Source organism: Bos mutus, chromosome 10, assembly GCF_027580195.1.
Source record: "Bos mutus isolate GX-2022 chromosome 10, NWIPB_WYAK_1.1, whole genome shotgun sequence".
Taxonomy (NCBI): domain Eukaryota; kingdom Metazoa; phylum Chordata; class Mammalia; order Artiodactyla; family Bovidae; genus Bos; species Bos mutus.
In genome coordinates, this window is record NC_091626.1 from 98186453 (window position 1) to 98207857 (window position 21405).

General features: G+C 46.8%; 1 protein-coding gene across 1 annotated transcript in view; it reads right to left on the reverse strand.

Moving 5' to 3' along the window:
- ESRRB (estrogen related receptor beta) overlaps positions 1 to 3392 on the reverse strand; it is a 182301-nt gene extending 178909 nt beyond the window's left edge. Inside the window, exon 1 of the mRNA XM_070378460.1 lies at positions 3263 to 3392. Within this exon, the coding sequence (XP_070234561.1) occupies positions 3263 to 3264 (2 nt within the window). The 5' untranslated portion in view covers positions 3265 to 3392. The remainder of the gene's footprint in view (positions 1 to 3262) is intronic.
- Between the last annotated feature and the right edge of the window lie 18013 nt (positions 3393 to 21405).

A 21405-nucleotide genomic window follows, 5' to 3' on the forward strand; every position in this document is an offset into this window, starting at 1 on the left:
TTGTACAGCAGCCTGGAAATGCTGATGGCTTAACTGGTTTAATTTTTTTCTCCAGCAGCCCTGAGGGGTTTTAACTCTTTCCTCCTGCAGAAACCCTGCTTTTGGAGTTGAATGTTTAAATTCTCACTGGGAGACTCATAAATATTCGGAGTCACTCTCTCCCTCTCTGTTTGATTAGGAAATGAGCCTTTAACTCAATGTAATCCCCAAGCCATTAACAAAAAAGCCCTCAACAGCTCCACTATTAGAATTTCACTCTTAACCCGCTGAGGATTGAATTAGATTAACATAACTACCCACAATCTGAGTTTATTTTCTGTGCCAGATAGAAATGTGTTTTTCAGGGAAGGCGAGAAGGGGGAGGGAAGGGAGGGGGGAGACAGAGAGCGCGAGAGAGCACAGGAGGATAATGAAATGTAAAAATAGAGATAAGAAAAAGATGGACAGATACACTGTAGAGGTGAAGTGATGGGGAGAAACAGCTGTACTTAGTCTTTGGTTGAAAAATCCTGCCAGCTGCCATTTTTTACTTGTGGGATATTTGGAGGGGAAATCGTTTGAATGAGGGGAGCGCTTTCCAGGTATTTGCAATTCCTTCTTCCTCGAGATTGATGGCCTTGCACCTGAGCCTGCTGTAGTCCAAAGCACCTGCTCACTGGCCCCACTGTCCCCAGTTTGGGAAGAGGTCGGGGCTGGGTTTCTACGAGCTGGAGGGAGGGGGGCACGCATAAAACAACAGCATGTACGCAGGCGACTGTGAATTTACATCAAAGAAATAAACAACGATGAGGATGGAATGGGGGAGATTTTACAGACTTGAAGTCACAGACAGCCCCGTGACCAATTACATGTAAGAAATCAGTTAGAAAAAAAAAAAACAAATGAGTTTGACAGGAGCTTGGTCCACATAAAATTAATTGTTATTGAAGCAGAAACTAAGTAATCAGAGGCTGCCTTATGCAAAAGCATTGCAGTTTCCGCGCCTGCATCTCTATACACAAGTCCAGAGGGGCAAAACCACATCCTGAACTTGGGGGAGAAAGCCAGGCCTTCCATCACACTGCCAAACAAGCCCCCACCTCACCTAAAAGCATCCACAGGTGGCCAAAGGAAGGAGCAGTTCTTGTCTATATATGACAACAAGTATTCTCCCGTCTTAACCACTAACGCTAATGAGAACACAGGACTTGTTCAGAGCGCGGGACTCACCCCCACTGCATTTAATCAGGGACCGGCAGGCTCCAGAATGCATGCTGAGGAGGGGAGGGAACGGCTTGCTCTTGTATGAAAAGGTTTGGAGAATTTCACACTTCCTAAAAAGCCACTGAGATCAGACAGTCCTAACAGTTCAATTTTGCCAACAGCTGGCTGCTGAGGTTTCTGAATGCAATGTCTCAATCACTTGGTTCACTTGAGCTTTAATTAACAATCACCCACCAAATCCCACTTCAGTATTATTATGGGAAACCTTTGCAGGATATGTTTATCAAAACAGAGTCTGTGGACTAGAAAAAGTAATAATGCTACATATAGAATATGCCCAATTCCTTTTTTTTCCCTCTCTATTTCTGGGACTTTACTTTCCCTACTAGTTTTGAAATAATGACATTTCTTCTGATTTTACACAAAACTCTTTCTTCTAATTTCTCTAGCAGTGAATATAGTGAACATATAAAGTTTACTTTCAAATCCTAATGGGGATCAGGAAGGAATAAGAGATTAGAAAGTAAACTTCACATGTTCTGTCCTCCAAAATAATAAATGAATGGATTAAAGGCATTAATAATCTTAAGTAAACACTGATAAAAATACAGAACCAAGAGGAGGAAACTGAAAGTTTCATAAAAGTCAAAATAAAAATGAGATCAAACCGCCTCTCTAAATATATGTGGGCATCCATATTATTTAACTTTCTTCAAGTCAGTTTTGCTGCTAAAATGATTTTGTTTTTAATCAAAACAGTCCAGACATATCTATTTTGTTTACTGCCTTTAAATTATTGGAAAGATGATGAGTTGGGACCTTGTTTTCCCAAAGAAATCAAGAAGTAGTGCTTAGCAATGTAGCTTATGGGAAGCATTGTATTAGTAAATAGAAACTCAGGTATTATTTGTCTCGTAAAAAAGGATGCATTTTAAAGTTGTACATCATATACGTTAAGCATCATCACTCCCCACCCCCCCCAAATTTAGGGCTTCTATTTCTTCATACATAATATATAAAAAAATCTCCCCAACTGCAGCATTTTTAGCTAACGCTATGCAGTTTCCAGAAACTAAAGCCCCAATGTTCCACAGGAAGCTGGTGGCGTGTTAAGCGGTGTGGACCAGCAGACGGTATCTGGGGACTGCTGTCTCTAGGAGTTGCCGGCGTGCTCACAGAGGCTGTGCTCTGCTTGTCTGAAACAAGTATGGCTTTGACAAGGACCCTCATATTAACTTTCTTCCTTCTCGAAGGATGCGGAGCGACGACTCCACGGCACTCCACACCCAGCTTCTGTCCTCTCGGATGCTCTTCCACTCCCAGCCCCCTACCCCAGTTCCCCTTTCAGGATGAAGAAAACACACCAAATGAGTGAGCCAACAAAAGCCCGCAAGGCAAGACAAAGTGTCAGCTCTCATCCCAACTTCTCAAAGCAAACTCCGCGCAAAAAAAAGAAAAGTCATTTTCCTTTAAGGCGCTATAGAAAAGCTGGCTATCGGGACTGTCACGATTCCCTCCCTGAACCAGGAAGCTCCCGGGCTGTGCCGAGTCTGCTGGGAGCCCTCCATCATCACCTGTCCTGTGTGAACTGGATCTTTGCTCTGTAACCTTCCCAGCTCACCCAGAGCCGGAGCTGCCAAGCAAATGAAAGTTTTCACGCTGGGAGACATAACCACCCCGCGGAGTCGCATGTAAACTTTCCCTTGCCCTTTTGATTTACTTACTTTTTCTCAGTGAAAACAAATAAAAAAACTAAAAGAGGACTGACCTACTGATTTCTAAATGAGTTTGTGTAACTGTCCCTCCCCACCCTTCTGGGTCCCTCTGACCTTCCCAGGACAAGTCTGCGAGAAGCAACATTTTCCTCTGGGTCACCCAGAGATGCTCAAGGGTGCCGAGATCCAGGATGAGAGAGAGCAGGCAAGGGGAAAGATATTTTCGTCCATAAAAAAGACAGAGGGAGAGAGAGAGAGAGAAGAAAGCAGCGTGGTGTGGGGCAAAGGACCGAAAGGTCCAGGGCAGAGTCGGGGGCAGAGGGTAGGAAGAGTCCGGTACTTACATGCTTGGGGCTGGGGAAGGGACAGGATGGCGGGGAAGGGGCTCCCCTCAGCTGTTTCCAGTCGCTGATGGCTCGTTGCTCAGCTCCTCCAGCACCAGCTGACAGTCCCCTGTCTGTGTCTCTTTGTGACTAAGGACACAGTACTCCCAACCTATAAATAGATCCCGACTCCGTGATTGATATAACAGGCAGCTGACAAAAAAAAAAAAAAAAAAAAATCCCACAACCATAACCAGGTCTTAAACAAAACAGCAAAAAAAAGCTCTAGACTTTCAACCCCACTGAGCTCCATGCAGACTCCATGCAGATGGGCACTGGAAAGCCGGGAAGAAAAATATACAATGAAGGGCAGGAGGAAATGGGGAGGTAGGGGGACAAAAACCAGGGAAAGGGTGAAATGCAGTTACTTCTCCAGTGGAGGACTTGGGGTCACTGGAGAACTGAGGGGTGATGGTCAGCCGAGAGAGCAAGGAGGGAAACGGGCAGGAGGGTCTGACCTCCCCACCCCCATCCCCACCCTGAGCTCCTGGCCTGATCAGGGCTGGAGTCAAAGTCCTGACTTGGGAGCATTCGTCAGCCCAAGTGCTTTCCACGAAAGTTTCCATGCCTCCTGCCAGATCAAGAGGCAGGGAGGGAGCAGACAGAGCTTTCCGAGCTCAGAGGCCAGGCAGGCTTTTCGGGGGGACACACAGGACGTTCCTGGACTAGCGAAAGGGGAGAGGACGTGTAGGTGAGGGGCTGGGACTGGAGCCACCTGTGCCTGGAGTGGCAGGGCCCAGTGGGCCGCTCGCAGCCCCTAATGGGTTTCTAAAAGGATGGGGGTGACATTTGGACAGAATTGCCCAAGGTTGAAAGGCCATGGGGGCCTTGCTGTCTCTGCTTCTTCCAGAAAGATTTCCTAGGAGACTCAATTGTTTGACAAAGCTTCTTGGGGAAAAGAGTTCCAGTCTTTGGGATAGTAAGGAGTCTCTAAGAAACACTGGCTGCTCCAGTTTGTGCAAAGATGGGGCAGCCTCTCCAGGGCGGTCCAGCCCAACTCTGAAAGCTGAGGCATGGGGCAAAGTTTCGAGAAGACAGGAGAATAATGGAGAAATGACGGAAGTGTGGACTGTCCACACACTCCTGGTCACCCCAGGCACTCCTGCCATCTGTAGGCTACCTCCTCTGATCACAGCAGGGTCCTCTGTCTTGGTGCTCTGGTTACCTGTGCTCAGAGATTTAGGTAGAATTTCAGATGAGGCTCCCTGTTCAGGAAGGGTCATGGATGCGCCCAGTCCCTTGCTGGGTGTGATGAGGGACAGGCATTTTATCATCCCTTAGAACATCCTCATCTCTAACTTTTAAAAAAATGAAGTGGAATTTCCTCCTCACGTTACATCTAATTCTTTACTCTCCAGATTAACCGATAATCTGAGGCTAGGGGTACCCAGTCTGTTAAAGTCAAAACCTATTTAATATGCACGACCTCAAACATTTGCACAAATAGTCTGCCATTGGAATACAAGCTCCCAGAGGGGAAAGACATGTGTCCATCTTATTTAGCACTGCATGTCCAGCTCTACAATGATACCTGACACTTAGGAAGACTTTCCTGAAGTATGGATTGATTGACAACTAATTGAATAAATGAGTGAAGAGTGATGCGTAAGATACCCACCATCTGAATCACTCATTTGGACCAAGACATTCACTCTAGAAACGTCTGTATTATGAGAGTGCCCTGGGGAAGGGAGAGAATTAGGAATGGGACAATAGGCAGATAGAGTCTGACTGGCCTACCACTGAGCCATGATTTCACCATGATTTCACCTGCTCTGAGCACCAGGCCAGTGGGGCCGCCAAGCACTTCCCTCCAGTCAGGCCTGAAGGGCTTCCCTGCTGGCTCAGGAGTTAAGGATCCACCGGCCAATGCAGGAGACATGGGATCCCTGGTCCAGGAAGATCCCATATGCTGAGGGGGAGCGGCACCACCACTACCGAGCCTGTGCTCCTCAGCCCGGAAATTACAACCACTGAAGCCCCAGAGCCCTTGAGCCCATGCTCTGCAGCAAGAGAAGCCACCACAATGAGAAACGTGTGCACCGCAACTAGAGAGTAGCCCCCCGCTCGCTGCAAGTAGAGAAAAGCCCATGCAGCAGTGAAGACCCAGCGCAGCCAAAAATAAAGAAATAACCAGGCTTGATCACTCATGGGGTTCTCAGCGAACACAGTTGCTAGGAAGGCGGATGACCCAGCCAAGAGGCAGGGGGCTCTAGACCAGTTCCCGTGCTGACGACTGGGGCTATGGCCACTTGGGTGCACATTCATTCCAGTCTCCTTCCCAGGGGAAAACCTTTCTCTTCTGATGCAGACTTATCTGCTCTCTCTCCTAATCCTCCAGCTGTGTCCATTCAGACTCTTGCTGACCCTGCCCAGACTTCCGGCAGAAATCACGTGTGAGTCTTTGTGGCTGGATCCTCTCCTAGCGCCTCACTCTCTCCAAACCCCCGCCACCCACCGGCTTCTAACTCCATGCCTCATCTGCCGTAATCAGTGAATGGGGTGAACTAAGCCATGCCTCCTTCAAGGCATCCTCCTTAGGAAACCCCTGTGTGTGTGTGTGTGTGTGTGTGTACTAAGTTGTTCATTGTATCCGACTCTCTGAGACCCCTTGGACTATATTGTCCACCAGGCTCCTCTGTCCATGGAATTTCCCAGGCAAGAATCCTGGAACAGGTTGCCATTTCCTACTGCAGGGGATCTTCCTGACCCAGGGACTGAATCTGCAACTCTTGCATATCCTGCAATGGCAGGCAGATTCTTCACCACTCTGCCCCCTGGAAAGACCAGAAAGCCCCCGTGGCACCTTGATTTTGGCTTTTCACTGTCAGGTCCTTCTCTGAATCACTCCCAGCGATTCAGCTCTCCCAGCTGAACCAAGTCTTGGTGTCTGCTCCCAGCTAAGTGGCCTGGGGAGACCAGCTAATAACCAGCGGGCCTCCCTCTGATCACACGGGGCTCCTGTGAAATGCTAGTCATTATCACAGGAGGCCATAGGCCTTTGCTTTCAGGAGGCTTTTTATAGCCCCATTTTCTCATTGTAAAGCATCTCCAGCTTCCAGAGCCAGGCCCCCTGGGCAGACGCACACACAGACACACACACCCAAGCAGTTAAAATGCAGACACTGGATCAGGACTCCCAGGGTTGGAATCTTGCCTCTTCCACTTATTATTGGGAAACTGGTGAAATCCCGTAACTTCTCAGTGCTTCAGTTTCCCATCCGCAGGGTGGAAATTCTAAGTGTCAGCCTCTTCAGATCGTCACTTGGACAAAATGACTCAGTGCAAGGAGGTGTTTAGCACAGTGCCTGGCCTTGAGAATCCTCCATCAGCGTTTCAGGGAGCATTACCTTCCCCCGTGTACGCCTCTTTGCCACCTCACTGGAGCTTGCTTTGGCTCCTCCGCACAGCTTGAGGAGGGAGAGCTGGAAGGGCCAGCACTTGAGCGAAGAAAGGGCTCTGCCTGGCCAGAGGTCAGAGGTCAGGAAGACTGTGTGGAATCTTTGGACATATAGCTTGTGAGCCCAGGGGCAGGGGGAGAAGGCAGTGGCAATCCACTCCAGTACTCTTGCCTGGAAAATCCCATGGTCGGTGAAGCCTGGTGGGCTGCAGTCCATGGGGTCGCTAGGAATCAGACACGACTGAGCAACTTCACTTTTCACTTTCATGCATTGGAGAAGAAAATGGCAACCCACTCCAGTATTCTTGCCTGGAGAATCCCAGGGATGGGGGAGCCTGGTGGGCTGCCGTCTATGGGGTCACACAGAGTCGGACACGACTGAAGTGATTTAGCAGCAGCTAGGGGCAGGTGAGGACAAGAATAGAAGGGTCCAGGGGACCTTGACCCCTTTACACCCAAACAGCCAGGTCTATAGCCTGCTCACGTCTCCCTTGACCATCCCCTCCCTTTCTGCAAGAGATTCTCTGCCCACCTTGGGTATTCTGAGCGTTCTGTATCTCAGTGTCCCAGAAGACTTAGAGTCTTTCCTCAAGCTACTATCCAGCAGCTGACCAGAATGTGGCTTTGAAAAAAATGACCAAAGTGTCACTGAAACCCCAGTCACTGAACCTATCATTCTATGCGAGTATGAGCTCTACTCCTTCCTTCAAAGGTGACCTCAATTCTGGAATTTCTTGAGTTTTCGGTACTAACTTTTTAAGCACGCGATATATATACTTTTTATTACTATTTAAAATTCACATGTGGTGTTGGAGAAGACTCTTCAGAGTTCCTGGATTGCAAGAAGATCCAACCAGTCCATCCTAAAGATCAGTCCTGGGTGTTCATTTGAAGGACTGATGCTGAAGCTGAAACTCCAATACTTTGGCCATCTGATGCAAAGAGCTGACTCATTGGAAAAGACCCTGATGCTGGGAGAGATTGAAGGCAGGAGGAGAAGGGGATGACAGAGGATGAGATGGTTGGATGGCATCACCGACTCAATGGACATGAGTTTGGGTAAATTCCAGGAGCTGGTGATGGACAGGGAGGCCTGGCGTGCTGCAGTCCATGGGGTCGCAAAGAGTCACACAAGACTGAGTGGCTGAACTGACTGAAAATTCACACGACACACAGTTTACTCATTTCCCGACTCCACAGTGCATAGTTCAGTGGCGCTGGATACAGTCACAAGGTGGGGCAACCATCCCCACTGTCTGGATCCAGAACATTTTCATCTCCCGCAAAAGAGACACTGTGCCCATTAGCAGCCACTTCCTATTTCTCCCTCCCCCAGCAACCACCAATCTGCTTTTCTTTTTCTAAAGATTTTTTTGATGTGGACCGTTTTTAAAGTCTTTATTGAATTTGTCACACTACTGCTTCGGTTTTCTATTTTGGTTTTTTGGCCACCAGGGAGGTGGGGTCTTAGCTCTTCAACCAGGGTTCTCACCTGCATCGCCTGCATTATAAGGTGAAGACTCAACCACTGGACCACCAGGGAAGTCTCAAATCTGTTTTCTGTCTGAATGGATTCCCTGTTGTGGACATTTCCTATATATAAACGGACTCAGATAATATGTGGCCTCCTCCTAACCCCTTGCCCCCACATGTCTGTCCTGTACAAACAAGGAGCCTGACCATTCGTCAGCACCTCTTGTTTTACACGGTCTCTATCTGTTGGCCTCTACCCTGGTCTTGGTCCCTGTGGCTAGGGGTGAGCCTCCTGGCTTAAAGACCTGATAACTCCCCAGGAGCACCCACAATGTGCCACTTCCTCTTATGGGGTTCCTGGTGACAGTGGCAGGCAATTATTATTTTCTGTATTAGTTTGCTAGGGCTGCCATATCGAAGTATCCAAAATTGGGTGGTTTACAACAACAGAAATTGATTGTCCCACATTCCTAGAAGTTAAAAGCCCAAGATCAACATGTTGGCAGAGTTGGTTCCTTCTGAGGGAATTTCAGTCAGTTCAGTTGCTCAGTCATGTCCAACTCTTTGCAACCCCATGGACTGCAGCATGCCAGGCTTCCCTGTCCATCACCAACTCCCAGAGCTTGCTCAAACTCATGTCCATCGAGTTGGTGTTGCCATCCAACCATCTCATCCTCTGCCATCCCCTTCTCCTCCTGCCTTCAATCTTGCCCAGCATCAGGGTCTTTTCCAATGAGTCAGTTCTTTGCATCAGGTGGCCAAAATATTGGGGCTTCAGCTTCAGCATCAGTCCCTCCAATGAATATTCAGAAATGATTTCCTTTAGAATGGACTGGTTTGATCTCCTTGCAGTCCAAGGGGAAGGATCTTCCCAGGCCTCTCTCCTTGTTCCTGGTGGTTTGCTAGGAAACTTTGACTTGTAGAAGCATCAGCCCAACCTCTGCTTTCTCGGTCATACGGCATTCACCCCATGCACATTGTCTGTTTGGGGGTCCAAATTTCCCCTTTTCATAAGGACACAGTCATACTGGATTCGGGCCCACTCTAATCTCACCCGGACAGGATCATCTGCAAAGACCCTATTCCAAATAAGGTCATGTTCACAGGTCTTGAGGGCTAGGACTTCAACATCTTTTGGAGGAACACAATTCAACCTGTAGCATCGCTTCTTACAGAGGACAGCTGCATGTCTTGTCCTCCTCAGCATGAGTCACAGCTGAGTGAGCATCACCACAGGAGAGACACAGGCAGACAGAGGTGAAGCCTTGACAGCCCATCTCCATGCCACGGGCACGCAGATTGCCACCCTGGCTCGGTGCCACCAGACTCCGTTTGGCTTGCTCCAGCGTCATTAGTCCCAGCACATCAAGGTGACTTTACACTGTTCGCAAGGTCCCCTGAAGGTAGAGTCACCGCTGTCCCACCAGCTTATCAACTCATTTACCTTTCAGAGTTGCCTCCTGCTGTCGGGAGGGGCGGGCAGGGACCCGCAGCCTGGAGAAGGGCTGCCTTCATTTGATCTGGAAAGAAAAATCTATCTTCTCAGGAATAGGCCTAAATACAACACGTCAGTGCAGCTGGGTCATTAATCATCTCCCGCCGAGACACGGAGACCAGGGAGCGGCCATCGCGGGCACTGGCGTTCCACACGAGGGTCGGGTAGAGTTGGGGACAGCCTGCTCTTCCCTCTGGGAGCGTTCCACAGGCATGTAGACTGGGGACAAACCCAGCTCCAGTCTGGGATGTCCTGCAAGGGAGGAACCAGGAGGAGGGGTCGATCTCCTCCTAGACAGTCGGGCATGAAATGAGGTGCCCCAGTGAAGCAAATATGGCTCTCCCCACTGGAAGCAGGACTTCTTGACCAGGAACCCCACTTGTCTGGGAACTGTCAGGCCCAGGATTTTGACCTGCAACCATCTTGGGGGATTCTACACTCTTAGAGGAGGGGCACGTACCAGGACAGGGTTGGGGGAACAATGGGAGAAGTAATGCGGGGCCAAGTCAACAAATCAAAGACCTCCAGGCCCAGCCCTGCCCCCAGTTTCTCCCATTTCTTTACTCCAAGTGATCCCACCCTGCTGCTCATCCAGCCTGCTTGGGGTCCCATCAACAAACACTCCCTGCAGGGTGCATTCCTAGCTCCCTTGCCTTCCCTCTCTGTTCCCTAATTTCTGTTCATTCTTCATGGTCCAGCTCATGTGTGATGTCCTGCCTGTCCACTCCCTGCCCACCAGGCCCCTACCTGCAGGTCGCCCACCACCAACTGTGCATCTCCTTCCAGCCACCGCCCTCATCCCACTTTGCCCTGAGTTGTGTGCTGTCTTCTTGGGTGTGTTTACCTCATGCCACAGCAAAGTCGGGGCTTCCCTGATGGCTCAGCAGTAAAGAATCCACCTGCAATGTAGGAGCCACAGGGGAGATAGGTTCGATCCCTGGGTCGGGAAGATCCCTTGGAGAAGGGCATGGCAACCCACTCCAGTATTCATGCCCGGAGAATCCCATGGACAGAGGAGCCTATGGCAGGTTGTCGTCCATAGGGTCACAAAGAGTTGGACATGACAGGCAATTTAGTTGGTATACACTGCCTAACTGAAAAGGCTGTGCTCCTACCTAGCCACTGTCGGAGTCATCTCTGCCATGGAGCCCTGCTTGAATGGTTCTCTATGTTCCTCGGGAAAAAATTCAAGTCCTGGGACTTCCCTGGGGGTCCATTAGTTGGGACTCTGTGCTCCCAGTGCAGGGGCTGCAGGTCTGTGATCGATCCCTAGTCTGCGAATTAAGATCCCACATGTGTGCTACACCGCACAGCCCAAAATAAAGACACGAAATTTTAAAAATCATGTATTAAAAAAATCCAGGTCCCTAGCCTGGCTCTAACTATACTGAACAATTCTGCTCTAGACTGGATGAGATGGTTGGATGGCAACACCGACTCAATGGACATGAGTTTGAGCAAATTCCGGGAGATGGTGAAGGACAGGGAGGCCTGGCATGCTGCAGTCCATAGGGTTGCAAAGAGTCGGACACAACTGAGCAGCAAGACTGGTCACATCACTCATTGTATCCTGACTTGTGGAGCTTTTTCTTCTACAACATTGCATTCTGTTTTATCCTTCTGCCTGAAACAAAGCCTGCAACCTTCAAAACCCAGTTTCAATGTCGCCTCCTTTGGAAGCCCTTCCCAACTTCAGCCACTCCTTCCTCTGTATTCCTACAGGACTGTGTGGCACGCTTGACCACAGCACTTATCACACAGTCAATATTTGCTCACATATCAGTCTCCACTCCTAGAATGCAGCTTCTAGAGGATGAGGATTTGCTTTTTGCATGTTTATTTCATCCTCTGTCCCACCACCAGGTTCCCTGGTGTTTCAAACAGCAAAGAATGCTCCTGCAATGCAGGATACCTAGGTTCTATCCTTGGGTCAGGAAGATCCCCTGAGAAGGGAATGGCAACTCACTCCAACATTCTTGCCTAGAAAATTCCATGGACAGAGGAGCCTGGTGGGCTACAGTCCATGAGGTAGCAGAGAGTCAGACACGACTAAGCAACTAATGCACACATTTCATCCTCTGCATGGCCACTGAACAATGCCTATCCCAGGTCCTAGCATTTATTAGGTGATCAATAAATGCTTATTGACTACATGAACGAAAACTAATGAATTAGGAAATTAGTGAGAAGGTGGAGGGTGAGGTCAGAGATCAATGTAGGTTGAGTGAGAAATGGTCCACAGGCATGCTGGTGGAGTAGGTTGTGTAGTACACAATCCCAGGAGGCACCGTGTGTGTGCGATGGTCCACACGAACTTCCTAAAATCAAGCAGATCACAACCTCTGCAGGAATATGTAACAGCTCCAGACTTAGGAACCTACAGACCCTCTGCCAAGGAAAAAATAGCCAACCAGTTAATGTGAATTGGAAGTGACTTTGGGGAGAGGGAACAAGGATGAGAATTGTAGAAGAGGAGCTTGAGTGATCAGTTGGCTACAGTCTTCTCCCACTGCGTTTCATCGCTGGCTGGACCCAGCATATACTATAAGGTCTGAAAATGCCACTTGTTTTACCCAGACCCCTGACAGGGCTAGAGGTTGCCCTGTGTCCCAGTTAGACAATGAGACTTAAGGGTGAGTCTGGGGAGAGGGACATTTGGGCAATATTTTCCTCCATGATTGAGAGAGAGAGGGAAGGAGAGAGGGTTAGGAAATGCTGCAAAGGCCATCTTGCAACCATGAAGAAAGAAGCTTGAAGACAAAAAGCCAGTATGCAAAGGATAGCAGAGCACAAGAAGGGAAAAGGCATGGGTCCTTAAGAGCATCGGTGCCCTGCTGAACCAAAATCAACCCAGGAATCACATACTTCTCATTATAGGAGATGATGTGTGTTTTAATCACTTACATCATCATTAGTTATTACCTAATAACTACACCACCATTAGTAATATGTATCCACAACCTACATCCCAAAGTGTTCTAAGTGAGGTATTGGGAGGGGAAGGTAATGTTAAATATGGCAATGCAAACTGGGAGCCAGTCAATGTAAACTGTATATAAATGAGCAGAAAGTCCTGAGACCTCACAGGTTAAGAATCCCTGAACACAAACATTCATCAATATCAGTGGTGTGAATTTGATTTCATAGTTTTGGTTTTCCAGTTCTCTGACTTTGATGATAAGTTGTCCCTGTCTCCCCCTAGTTGTGATTCAAGCCCCCACCTTTACCTTGCCCCACATGGTTAGTCTTTGGGCCAGAAAAAAAGCCTGCATATTTTTGTAACACTTTACAAAATGATATTCATTTAGTTAAGTCACAATAGCCAGAACAATACAAAGAAATAGAGGAAAACAATAGAATCGGAATGACTAGAGGTCTCTTCAAGATAACTGGAGAGATCAAGGGAACTTTTCATTCAAGGATGAGCATGATAAAAGACAGAAATGGTAAGGACCTAATAGAAGCAGAAGAGATTAAGACGACATGGCAAGAATCCACATAAGAACTATACAAAAAGGTCTTAATGATCCAGATAACCATGATGGTGTGATCACTCACCTAGAGCCAGACATCTTGGAATGTGAAGTCAAGTGGGCCTTAGGAAGCATTACTAAGAACAAAGCTAGTGGAGGAAAAGGAATTCCAGCTGAGCTATTTCAAATCCTAAAAGATGGTATCTTAAAGTGCTGCACTCAATACGTCAGCAAATTTGGAAAATCCAGCAGTGGCCACAGGACTGAAAAAGGTCAGTTTTCATTCCAATCACAAAGGAAGGCAACCAAAGAAGGTTCAAACTACCATACAATTTCACTCATTTTGAATGTTAGTAAGGTTATGTTCAAAATCCTTCAAGCTAGGCTTCAGCAGTACGTGAACCAAGAACTTCCTGATGTACAAGCTGGGTTTAGAAAAGGCAGAAGAACCAGAAATCAAACTCATTGAATCACAGATAAAGTAAGGGAGTTCAGAAAAACATCTACTTCTGTTTCGTTGACTACACAAACACCTTTGATTGTGTGGATCACAACAAACTGGAAAATTCTTAAAGAGATGGGAGTACCAGACCACCTTACCTGTCTCCTGAGAAACCTGTATGTAGGCCAAGAAGCAACAGTTGGAACCAAACATGGAACACAGACCGGTTTAAAATTGGGACAGGAATAAGACAAGGCTGTGTATTGTCACCCTGTTTATTTAGCTTATATGCAGAGTTCATCATGCAGAAGGCCAGGCTGGATAAATCACAAGCTGGAATCAAGATTGCTGGGAGAAATATCAACAGCCTCAGATATGCAGATGATACCACTCTAGTGGCAGAAAGTGAACAGGAACTAAAGAGCCTCTTGATGAAAGTGAAAGAGGAGAGTCAAAAAGCTGGCTTGAAACTCAACATTTAAAAAACTAAGATCATGGCATCTGGTCCCATCACTTCATGACAAATAGAAGGGTAAAAAGTGGAATCAGTGACAGATTTTATTTTCTCGGGCTCTGAAATCACTGCAGATGGTGACTGCAGCCATGAAATTAAATGACACTTACCCCTTGGAAGAAAAATTATGACAAATCCAGACTGTGTATTAAAAAGCAATGACATCACTTTGCCATATAATCAAAGCTATGGTTTTTCCAGTAGTCACGTATGGATGTGATAACTGAACCATAAAGAAGTCTGAGCACTGAAGAACTGATGCTTTCAAATTGTGGTGTTGGAGAAGATTCTTGAGAGTGCCTTGGACGGCAAGGAGAGCAAACCAGTCAATCCCAGGAAATCAACCCTAAATATTCATTGGAAGAACCAATGCTGAAACTGAAGCTCCAATACTTTATCCCACATGATGTGAAGAGCTGACTCAATGGAAAAGACCCTGATGCGGGGAAGGACTGAAGGCAAAAGGAGAAGAGGGTGGCAGAGGATGAGACGGTTAGATAGCAGCACTAACTCATAGGACATGAATTTGAGCAAACTTTGGGAAATAGTGAAGGACAAGGAAGCCTGGCGTGCTACAGTCCATGAGGTGGCAAAGGGTGGTACACGACTTAGTGACTGAACAACAAAAAGCCCCCAGGCAGATGGGACAGAGGTGAGGAAATAGCCAAGGGACAAGTGGCGGCAATGAATATCACAGTCTAAATCAGCTGGGTCTCGTGGATGAGTTTCTTGCAGAGTTCCTTTTATACCTGAGCACTTTCTAAGTACCTGTTCTAAGTACTTTATATGTGTTAGCTTCTCTGATCCTCATAGAATCCTATGAAATGGAGACACTATTCTTACCCCCACTTTACAGGTGAGGAGACTGAGGCAGAGGGAAGCCCTGTAACATTCCCACCTTGAAAGAGGCAGAACTGGGATATGAATCAAGTCAGTTCCCCTCCAGACCTACACTTCCCCCAACAACCTGCTCAATGAGGGGTGGGGCATCTCCTTCCTGGAAAGAAAAGGAAACTGCTGTGTTTATGACTCTGTGTTCCTCCAGGAAGAACCCTTGAGTTTCAGGAGGAGCTAAGCATCCCTCCATCTTGGCCAGTCTTTGTATAAGGGTTCTGCCATCCCCCTGCTGGCATACTCCAAAATGTAGACTTTTCTACTTGGGTTTCCCTCCCCCAAGGGGTAGGTATGAGGGGTGAGGTTACCACTGCCACCCCAAGGGCTACCAAGGCTTACTTAATAAATAACCTGGAACTCCATAATCTTTCCCCATAGATTGCTTGGTATTTGCCTTCGGTAGATTCAGAAGTAATTAAATTACCAGGCAACCAGCCTGCAAGTCTCAGGAAAAGACCTGAACTAAAGTAAAGCTTTACTAATTCAGATAAATGGAAGGAGGGAGGAGGAAAAGCCAGAAGGAACTGTGGCTTTCCTCTGAAAAGAAACACATTTTTTATATTTCTAGTACTTACAGTAAATCACGCTAAACATTAACAGCAGCCAAATGGGGTTCTTGCTGAGTTTGCATGAATGAATAAATAAAACTAATTTTAATTAACATACTCCTTGTATGCAAATATCTTCTATTAATACTCTTTTGAGAGCTTGTTGCTTGAAGGTTAAACATTCATTCATTCATCCAACAGGCATCACGGAGAATCATTACTGAGAATCTACAATGTGCTACTATGTGCTCTGTGCCAGAAACCAAGGATAAAGAGTTGAATGATGCCTTGGAAGGCTCTATGTGTGCAAACAAATAAACTATGATACAATATGCTAAGAGTTATTAGAAATATATAAGCATTGTACTGAGTAACCACCATCCACAGAACATCTGACTCTCCTTAAGTTGAGGTAAAAGAAGGTTTCTGGGGACTTCTCTCGTGGTCCAGTGGCTAAGACTCCATGCTCCCAATGCAGGGGTCCTGGGTTCGATCCCTGGTCAGGGAACCAAGATCCCATATGCTGCAACTAAGACCTGGCACAGCCAAATACATTCACTAAATAAATAAAAAGAAAAAAAATTAGAAGGCTTCTGGGAAGGTGTTATTTGAGCTGGGTTTTGAAGCATGAATAAGAGTCTGCTGGGAAAAGAAGAGGAGAAAGACTTGAGTGGCCACAAGACAAGGGTCAGAGAATCATTCACGGACCCAGAGTGGATGCTTCAAGGTTTTCACTCATCATTCATATGAGCTACATCTCACATGTCACAAATTGTGAATTGTTGAAGTAGAACTTTTCAGTTAGATGATTTCATGCAGAAAGCTTTTTTGACACAGAAAAGAATTCCAAAGGTAATAAATACCCATGCACTCATGACCAAAAGGAAGAAGTTAACTTTATGTCATTAGTTACAGATTCTTTTTTTTTTTTTTTTTAGGAAACAAAAGTTTCTATCATTAAGGCACTGACCCTGCTCATCAGGTGTTCTGGAACCTCTTCCAATGGCCCCTTCCCTGACTGCCTTCAACAGAGCAGATTCCCTGCCTCTCTCCTTTGTCAGGGGCCTCTGCTTATTTCCCTTCGAGCATCTCTCAAGATCTGAGGTCACCACGTTGACTTCTTGACTCGCCCCCCTCCCCACTGTGAGGTCATCACTGTAAAACAGCTGCCTGGAATGACTTATTTACCACAGGCCTCTCTGTGCTGACCTGTGTTAGACGCTCACCGAAGGAGAGGAAGGAAAGGTGGGCAAGCTTCTCGGTTAGTGTAATCTTTCCTAGGAGACAGAAACCATCTTCGAACGAAGGAAACTTAGCAGAAAAAGGGACAGCAATTTGGTTTAACTCTGCCGGCATTCTTTGAGCACCTCCAATGTATGAGACGTAGGCCCTGCTCCCAAGGCTTTTACCCTCAAAGAATATCCAAGGCTCTTAGAAGCTGGCCCCTGGGTGAGGGTGGTTTGGGGGGGCGTATCTGGGGGATTGGAAATCTAGCCTTGGTCAGGCTCCTGGGGCTGGAGACAAGGTGTTAAAGTCCCTGTCAATCAAAATGACGCCTAGGTGGCCAGGCTGGTAAAGTATCTGCAGGGGATCTGGAACTGTGCATTGTAACCAAGGAGACCGAACAAGGTGAACGTGTTACTGGCAAATAAAAGAAACGGACATTCAGGAAAGGTGACCAGTTATACATTAAACCATGGAATGGGAGAGGCTAAACCTCCGCCACGGTGTATCCCCAAAGTCCCGCTTTTGTGCTCAGCACGCAGAAGAAAGTCTCTCCCTTTCCAGGCACTTGTACCATTTCCCTTCCTGGTACTCCTGGAGATGAGGAGCTGGGTGGCGGGGTGTGAGGACTTGATGGCAATGGCTCAGGAGGAGGAGCCAACCCTGGCTCCTTATCCTGGCCACCTGCCCAACTTATGCTTCTCCTGGGACAAATGTTGAGCATCTACTATTTGAGCTGGGCTTTGAAGTCTATAGAGGACATTTCGATCATATAGGGGGGTGAGAGCTGTTTTCCAGGTCCAGAGAAACAAAAGCATAAAAAGCTCTGGCTTGCCCAGGAAGAAGGAGTAGGGAGGGGAAGGGAGTGGCAGGAATTGGTCCCTGTGCCTAAAACATTCAGCTTTGCCCGGCAGGCTCCTCCTTGTCATTTAGATCTCCGCTTCGTGGTTACCTCCTCCAAGACACCTTCCCAAGCTACACACCTGTCGGAGAGTGTGTAAGGTAACTGAAGACCCCAGCATGAAACTATGGTATTATGTGTGTGAGACTTGGGTTAAGACCTAGGGACTGGCTAGCATTTCGATCAAGAATGCACAGTATGGGATGAGGCTTGCCAGTTAGCTGGGAAGCCCATGGTGAGAGCACCTGGTATTTATGTCTAGATCAACAAGAAACACTTGGCTAAGTAGCACAGTGTCAGAAATGTGATTTTATTAGTAAACTAGAAATAAGTTCTGCTGTGAAATTTTCAAGATCCCTGTGAGAGGGTACCCTTCCCCATCACCCTTCTGCCCATTTGGGTTCACCTGCATTTAAATGTGCAACAGCTTGGTCACCTCCCACCTGAAGCCACTGTATCTTTTTTTCTGCTTGACTCTCGTCTGCTGCCCCTAGAGCTTGCTCTGCTAAAAGCAGGTTCAGGCAGGAGAGTCAGTGTCCCCAGAGGCAATCTTCAACTGATAGGGGATGGGAGTTGTTGGATAAATACCCGAGTCTGTCCGTCCTTTGGTGGAAAGATTCTGAAGTTTGCTCTTTGTGATGTCCCAAAGGGTCCTTGATGGGTTAAGTTCCAACCACTCACAGCAATGGACATGAACTAGGGCAAACTCCAGAAGATAGTAAGGGACAAGGAGGTTGGCATGCTGCAGTCCACGGGGTCGCAAAGAGTCAGACGTGACTTAGCAACTGAACAACAATACTCACAGCAATAACTCTCTCCCTACCAAAATCTTTGCCGTCTCTCCTCTCTTCCCTCTTCCTCTTTCCCTACTTCCTTACTTGTGCTTCCTGAAATCATCTTAGAAATAACATACCTGTACCCACGGTTTTGTCTCAGGGTCTGTTTCTGGGAGAACCCCAAATAAGACAACACCTGTGCTAGCTAACATGTATGAAAACATTCCCTCACATGCATGTTCAGAGGACACAAGACCAGTGGCGTCTGTAGGTTTTACCCATTGAGGAGACTCTCTAAGTCAAACCCCAAGTTATTCTACCATTAGCCAGCTGTGAATTGTAGAAGATTCCGGTTGCTATTGGGCTTTCAGGATAGCAAGAATCCTGACTCTGGAATCTTGGTATTTTGGGGAGCACTTAAAATGACAGAGAGCTGAGATTTCTTTGAGCCTACAAAATAGGTATATGACATTTAGTGCTTCACTCCTGGTAGGAGTTTAGTTCATGAATGTCTCTATCAGGGTGTGGCTAATCTTATAACATGGTTGTGAAATCATGGGGGATAGCTAACACTCATCCTCTTCAAGCTTCTTTAGCCTCTCCCATTAAAAATAATCTCAGAGTTATTATTAACCAACTGACCTAGTTCAGTTTACAATACCACCTAAAGTAACCTCTCACTACCATTCATATAATCTTACTTCCATTTCCCAAGTGGCACTTACTGGTTTTTAAAAAATATATTATTCTCTTTATGTATCTCTTGCTTTCTGTTTCCATATCCTCTCTCAGCCCTTAATGAAAGGTGAGTTCTGTCTGTTTATCCCCATTTTCTCCAGCACACACAACAACGCCCAGCACGGAGTAGCACAATAAGACTTGGCTCAAAAGATGTTCTGTTAAATGTTGAGGCATAACAGCAGGTGCTGCTGCTGCTGCTGCTAAGTTGCCCTGTCGTGTCTGACTCTGTGCGACCCCATAGATGGAAGCCCACCAGGCTCCCCCGACAGCAGGTACACCTGAAGTCAAATGACAGTGGACCTTATATTCTAAAGAAAGGAGATGGCATGTTACCCTTCAAGCCTGTGATTCTTAGACTGTGGAGGTAAAGGACACCTCCAAAAATCTGAACAAAGCTATGTGCCAATGCTTAGAGAAAAAAAAATGCACGCACAAGGATGCACATTAAGTTGTACCTGAGATTTCAGGGATTGTGTAGGTCCTAGGTTCCAATTTCCTCCTTCTAGCCATGCACAAGCCAGAAAAGGCTTTTAAACAGATGTGTGACAAATCCAGCTTTGTTTTTTAAGAGGATGACTCTAGTGGTCCTGTAATAACGGAGGAGCAGAGGGAAGAGGAGAGGGAGGTCTTGAGACAGACAAAGAGGAGGAAGACGTGGGCGTGGATTTAGGCAGTGCTGAGGGAGTGGAGAGGAATGAGGATCTGGAGTAAACATCCCTGAAACAGAGACTTGATCACTGACCGGTTGCTGGAGGTGGCTGAGGGAAGAGGCAAGGTAGCTGTGAAAGTCCTGGCCTGGGACCCTGGTGGGTGGTGACCACCTGAGCCAAGGCTGAGATGGGTGCACTCCGTCCTCTGTGATGGCCTGACCTTCAGGGCTGAGTCATAACCGCAGACTTGGGTCTCGCCTCAGGTTGCCCTGCAGTTCCCGGGAAATAGCCTGAACCAAAGGACATGGGCAGGGGAGAAGGAACCTGCTTCTTCTGTTTATGAAGGCGCCACCTTCCCTTGGCACCAGTTCCCCTCCCCCCCCGCCCTTTTGTTGACTCTTTGCTGGAGGAGCCAACTATTTAGCATTGAAATGCAAGTGAAATATAGAGGTCGTAGGATGATCACATCAGAAACCTTATTCTTCTTGGATATCCGTGGGCTAAAGCAGCCTTTGGTTTCCGCCACGTAACTATTGCTGAAATGTCTGTGTTCCTTTCTGAGACAGCCCACCGGTGCACAGTTCCCGGCCCCCTTTCAAAGACATTGCTACTAATTCTGCCCTCTTTCTCCTGCATCATCAATTTCCCCCTCCACTAGACCATTCCAACCAGCATAGCAAACATGCCATTTTTTACTCTAATTTGAAAAAACTCTCTCTAATCTCTCTCCAGTGCAGCTTCTGCCCTTCTTCTTTCTCCTGCTTTATTGCAAAGTTCCTGAAGAGGTGCCCATACTTACTGTCTACAATTTCTCTTCTGTAATCTCTCTTGAACCCATATATAAGAGGCTTTCCTCTGGATGGGAGGGGGGTTGGGGGCAAAATGGATACATACATGTATGCATGGCTGAGTCTCTTCACTGTTCACCTGAAAGTACCACACACTGTGAATCGGCTACGCCCCAAGACAAAATGCTTTTGGTGTTAAAAAAATTAAAGAGAAATGGGTAGTGAAGGAATGATGAGTTGAAGGGCAAGTTCATGAAGTTTTCTCTTAGTTAATAGATTCTTAATCTCTCTGCATTGCTTAATTGCTTATTAAAAGTGCATTTGTTAGTCACTCTGTTTAGTTACTGTTAGTCACTCTGTTAGTGACTCTGTTAGTCACTCATTTGTTAGTGTCCGACTCTTTGCAGCCCCATAACTTCAGCCCACCAGATTCGTCTGTCCATGGGATTCCCCAGGAAAGAATACTGGAATGGATTGCCATTTCCCTCTTGATCTTCCTGACCCAGGTCTCCTGCATTGCAGGCAGATTCTTTACCATCTGAGCCACCACGGAAGCCATTAAAAGTGGAGCCCCAACACATGTATACCTGTGGCGGATTCATTTTGATATTTTGCAAAACTAATACAATTATGTAAAGTTTAAAAATAAAATAAAATTAGAGAAAAAATAAATAAATAAATAAAAAAAAAAAAGAGTGGAGCCCTAAAACAGCAAAATTCTGTAAAGCAATTATCCTTCAATAAAAAATAAATTAATTAAAAAAAAGTGGAGCCCCTGAAGAAAA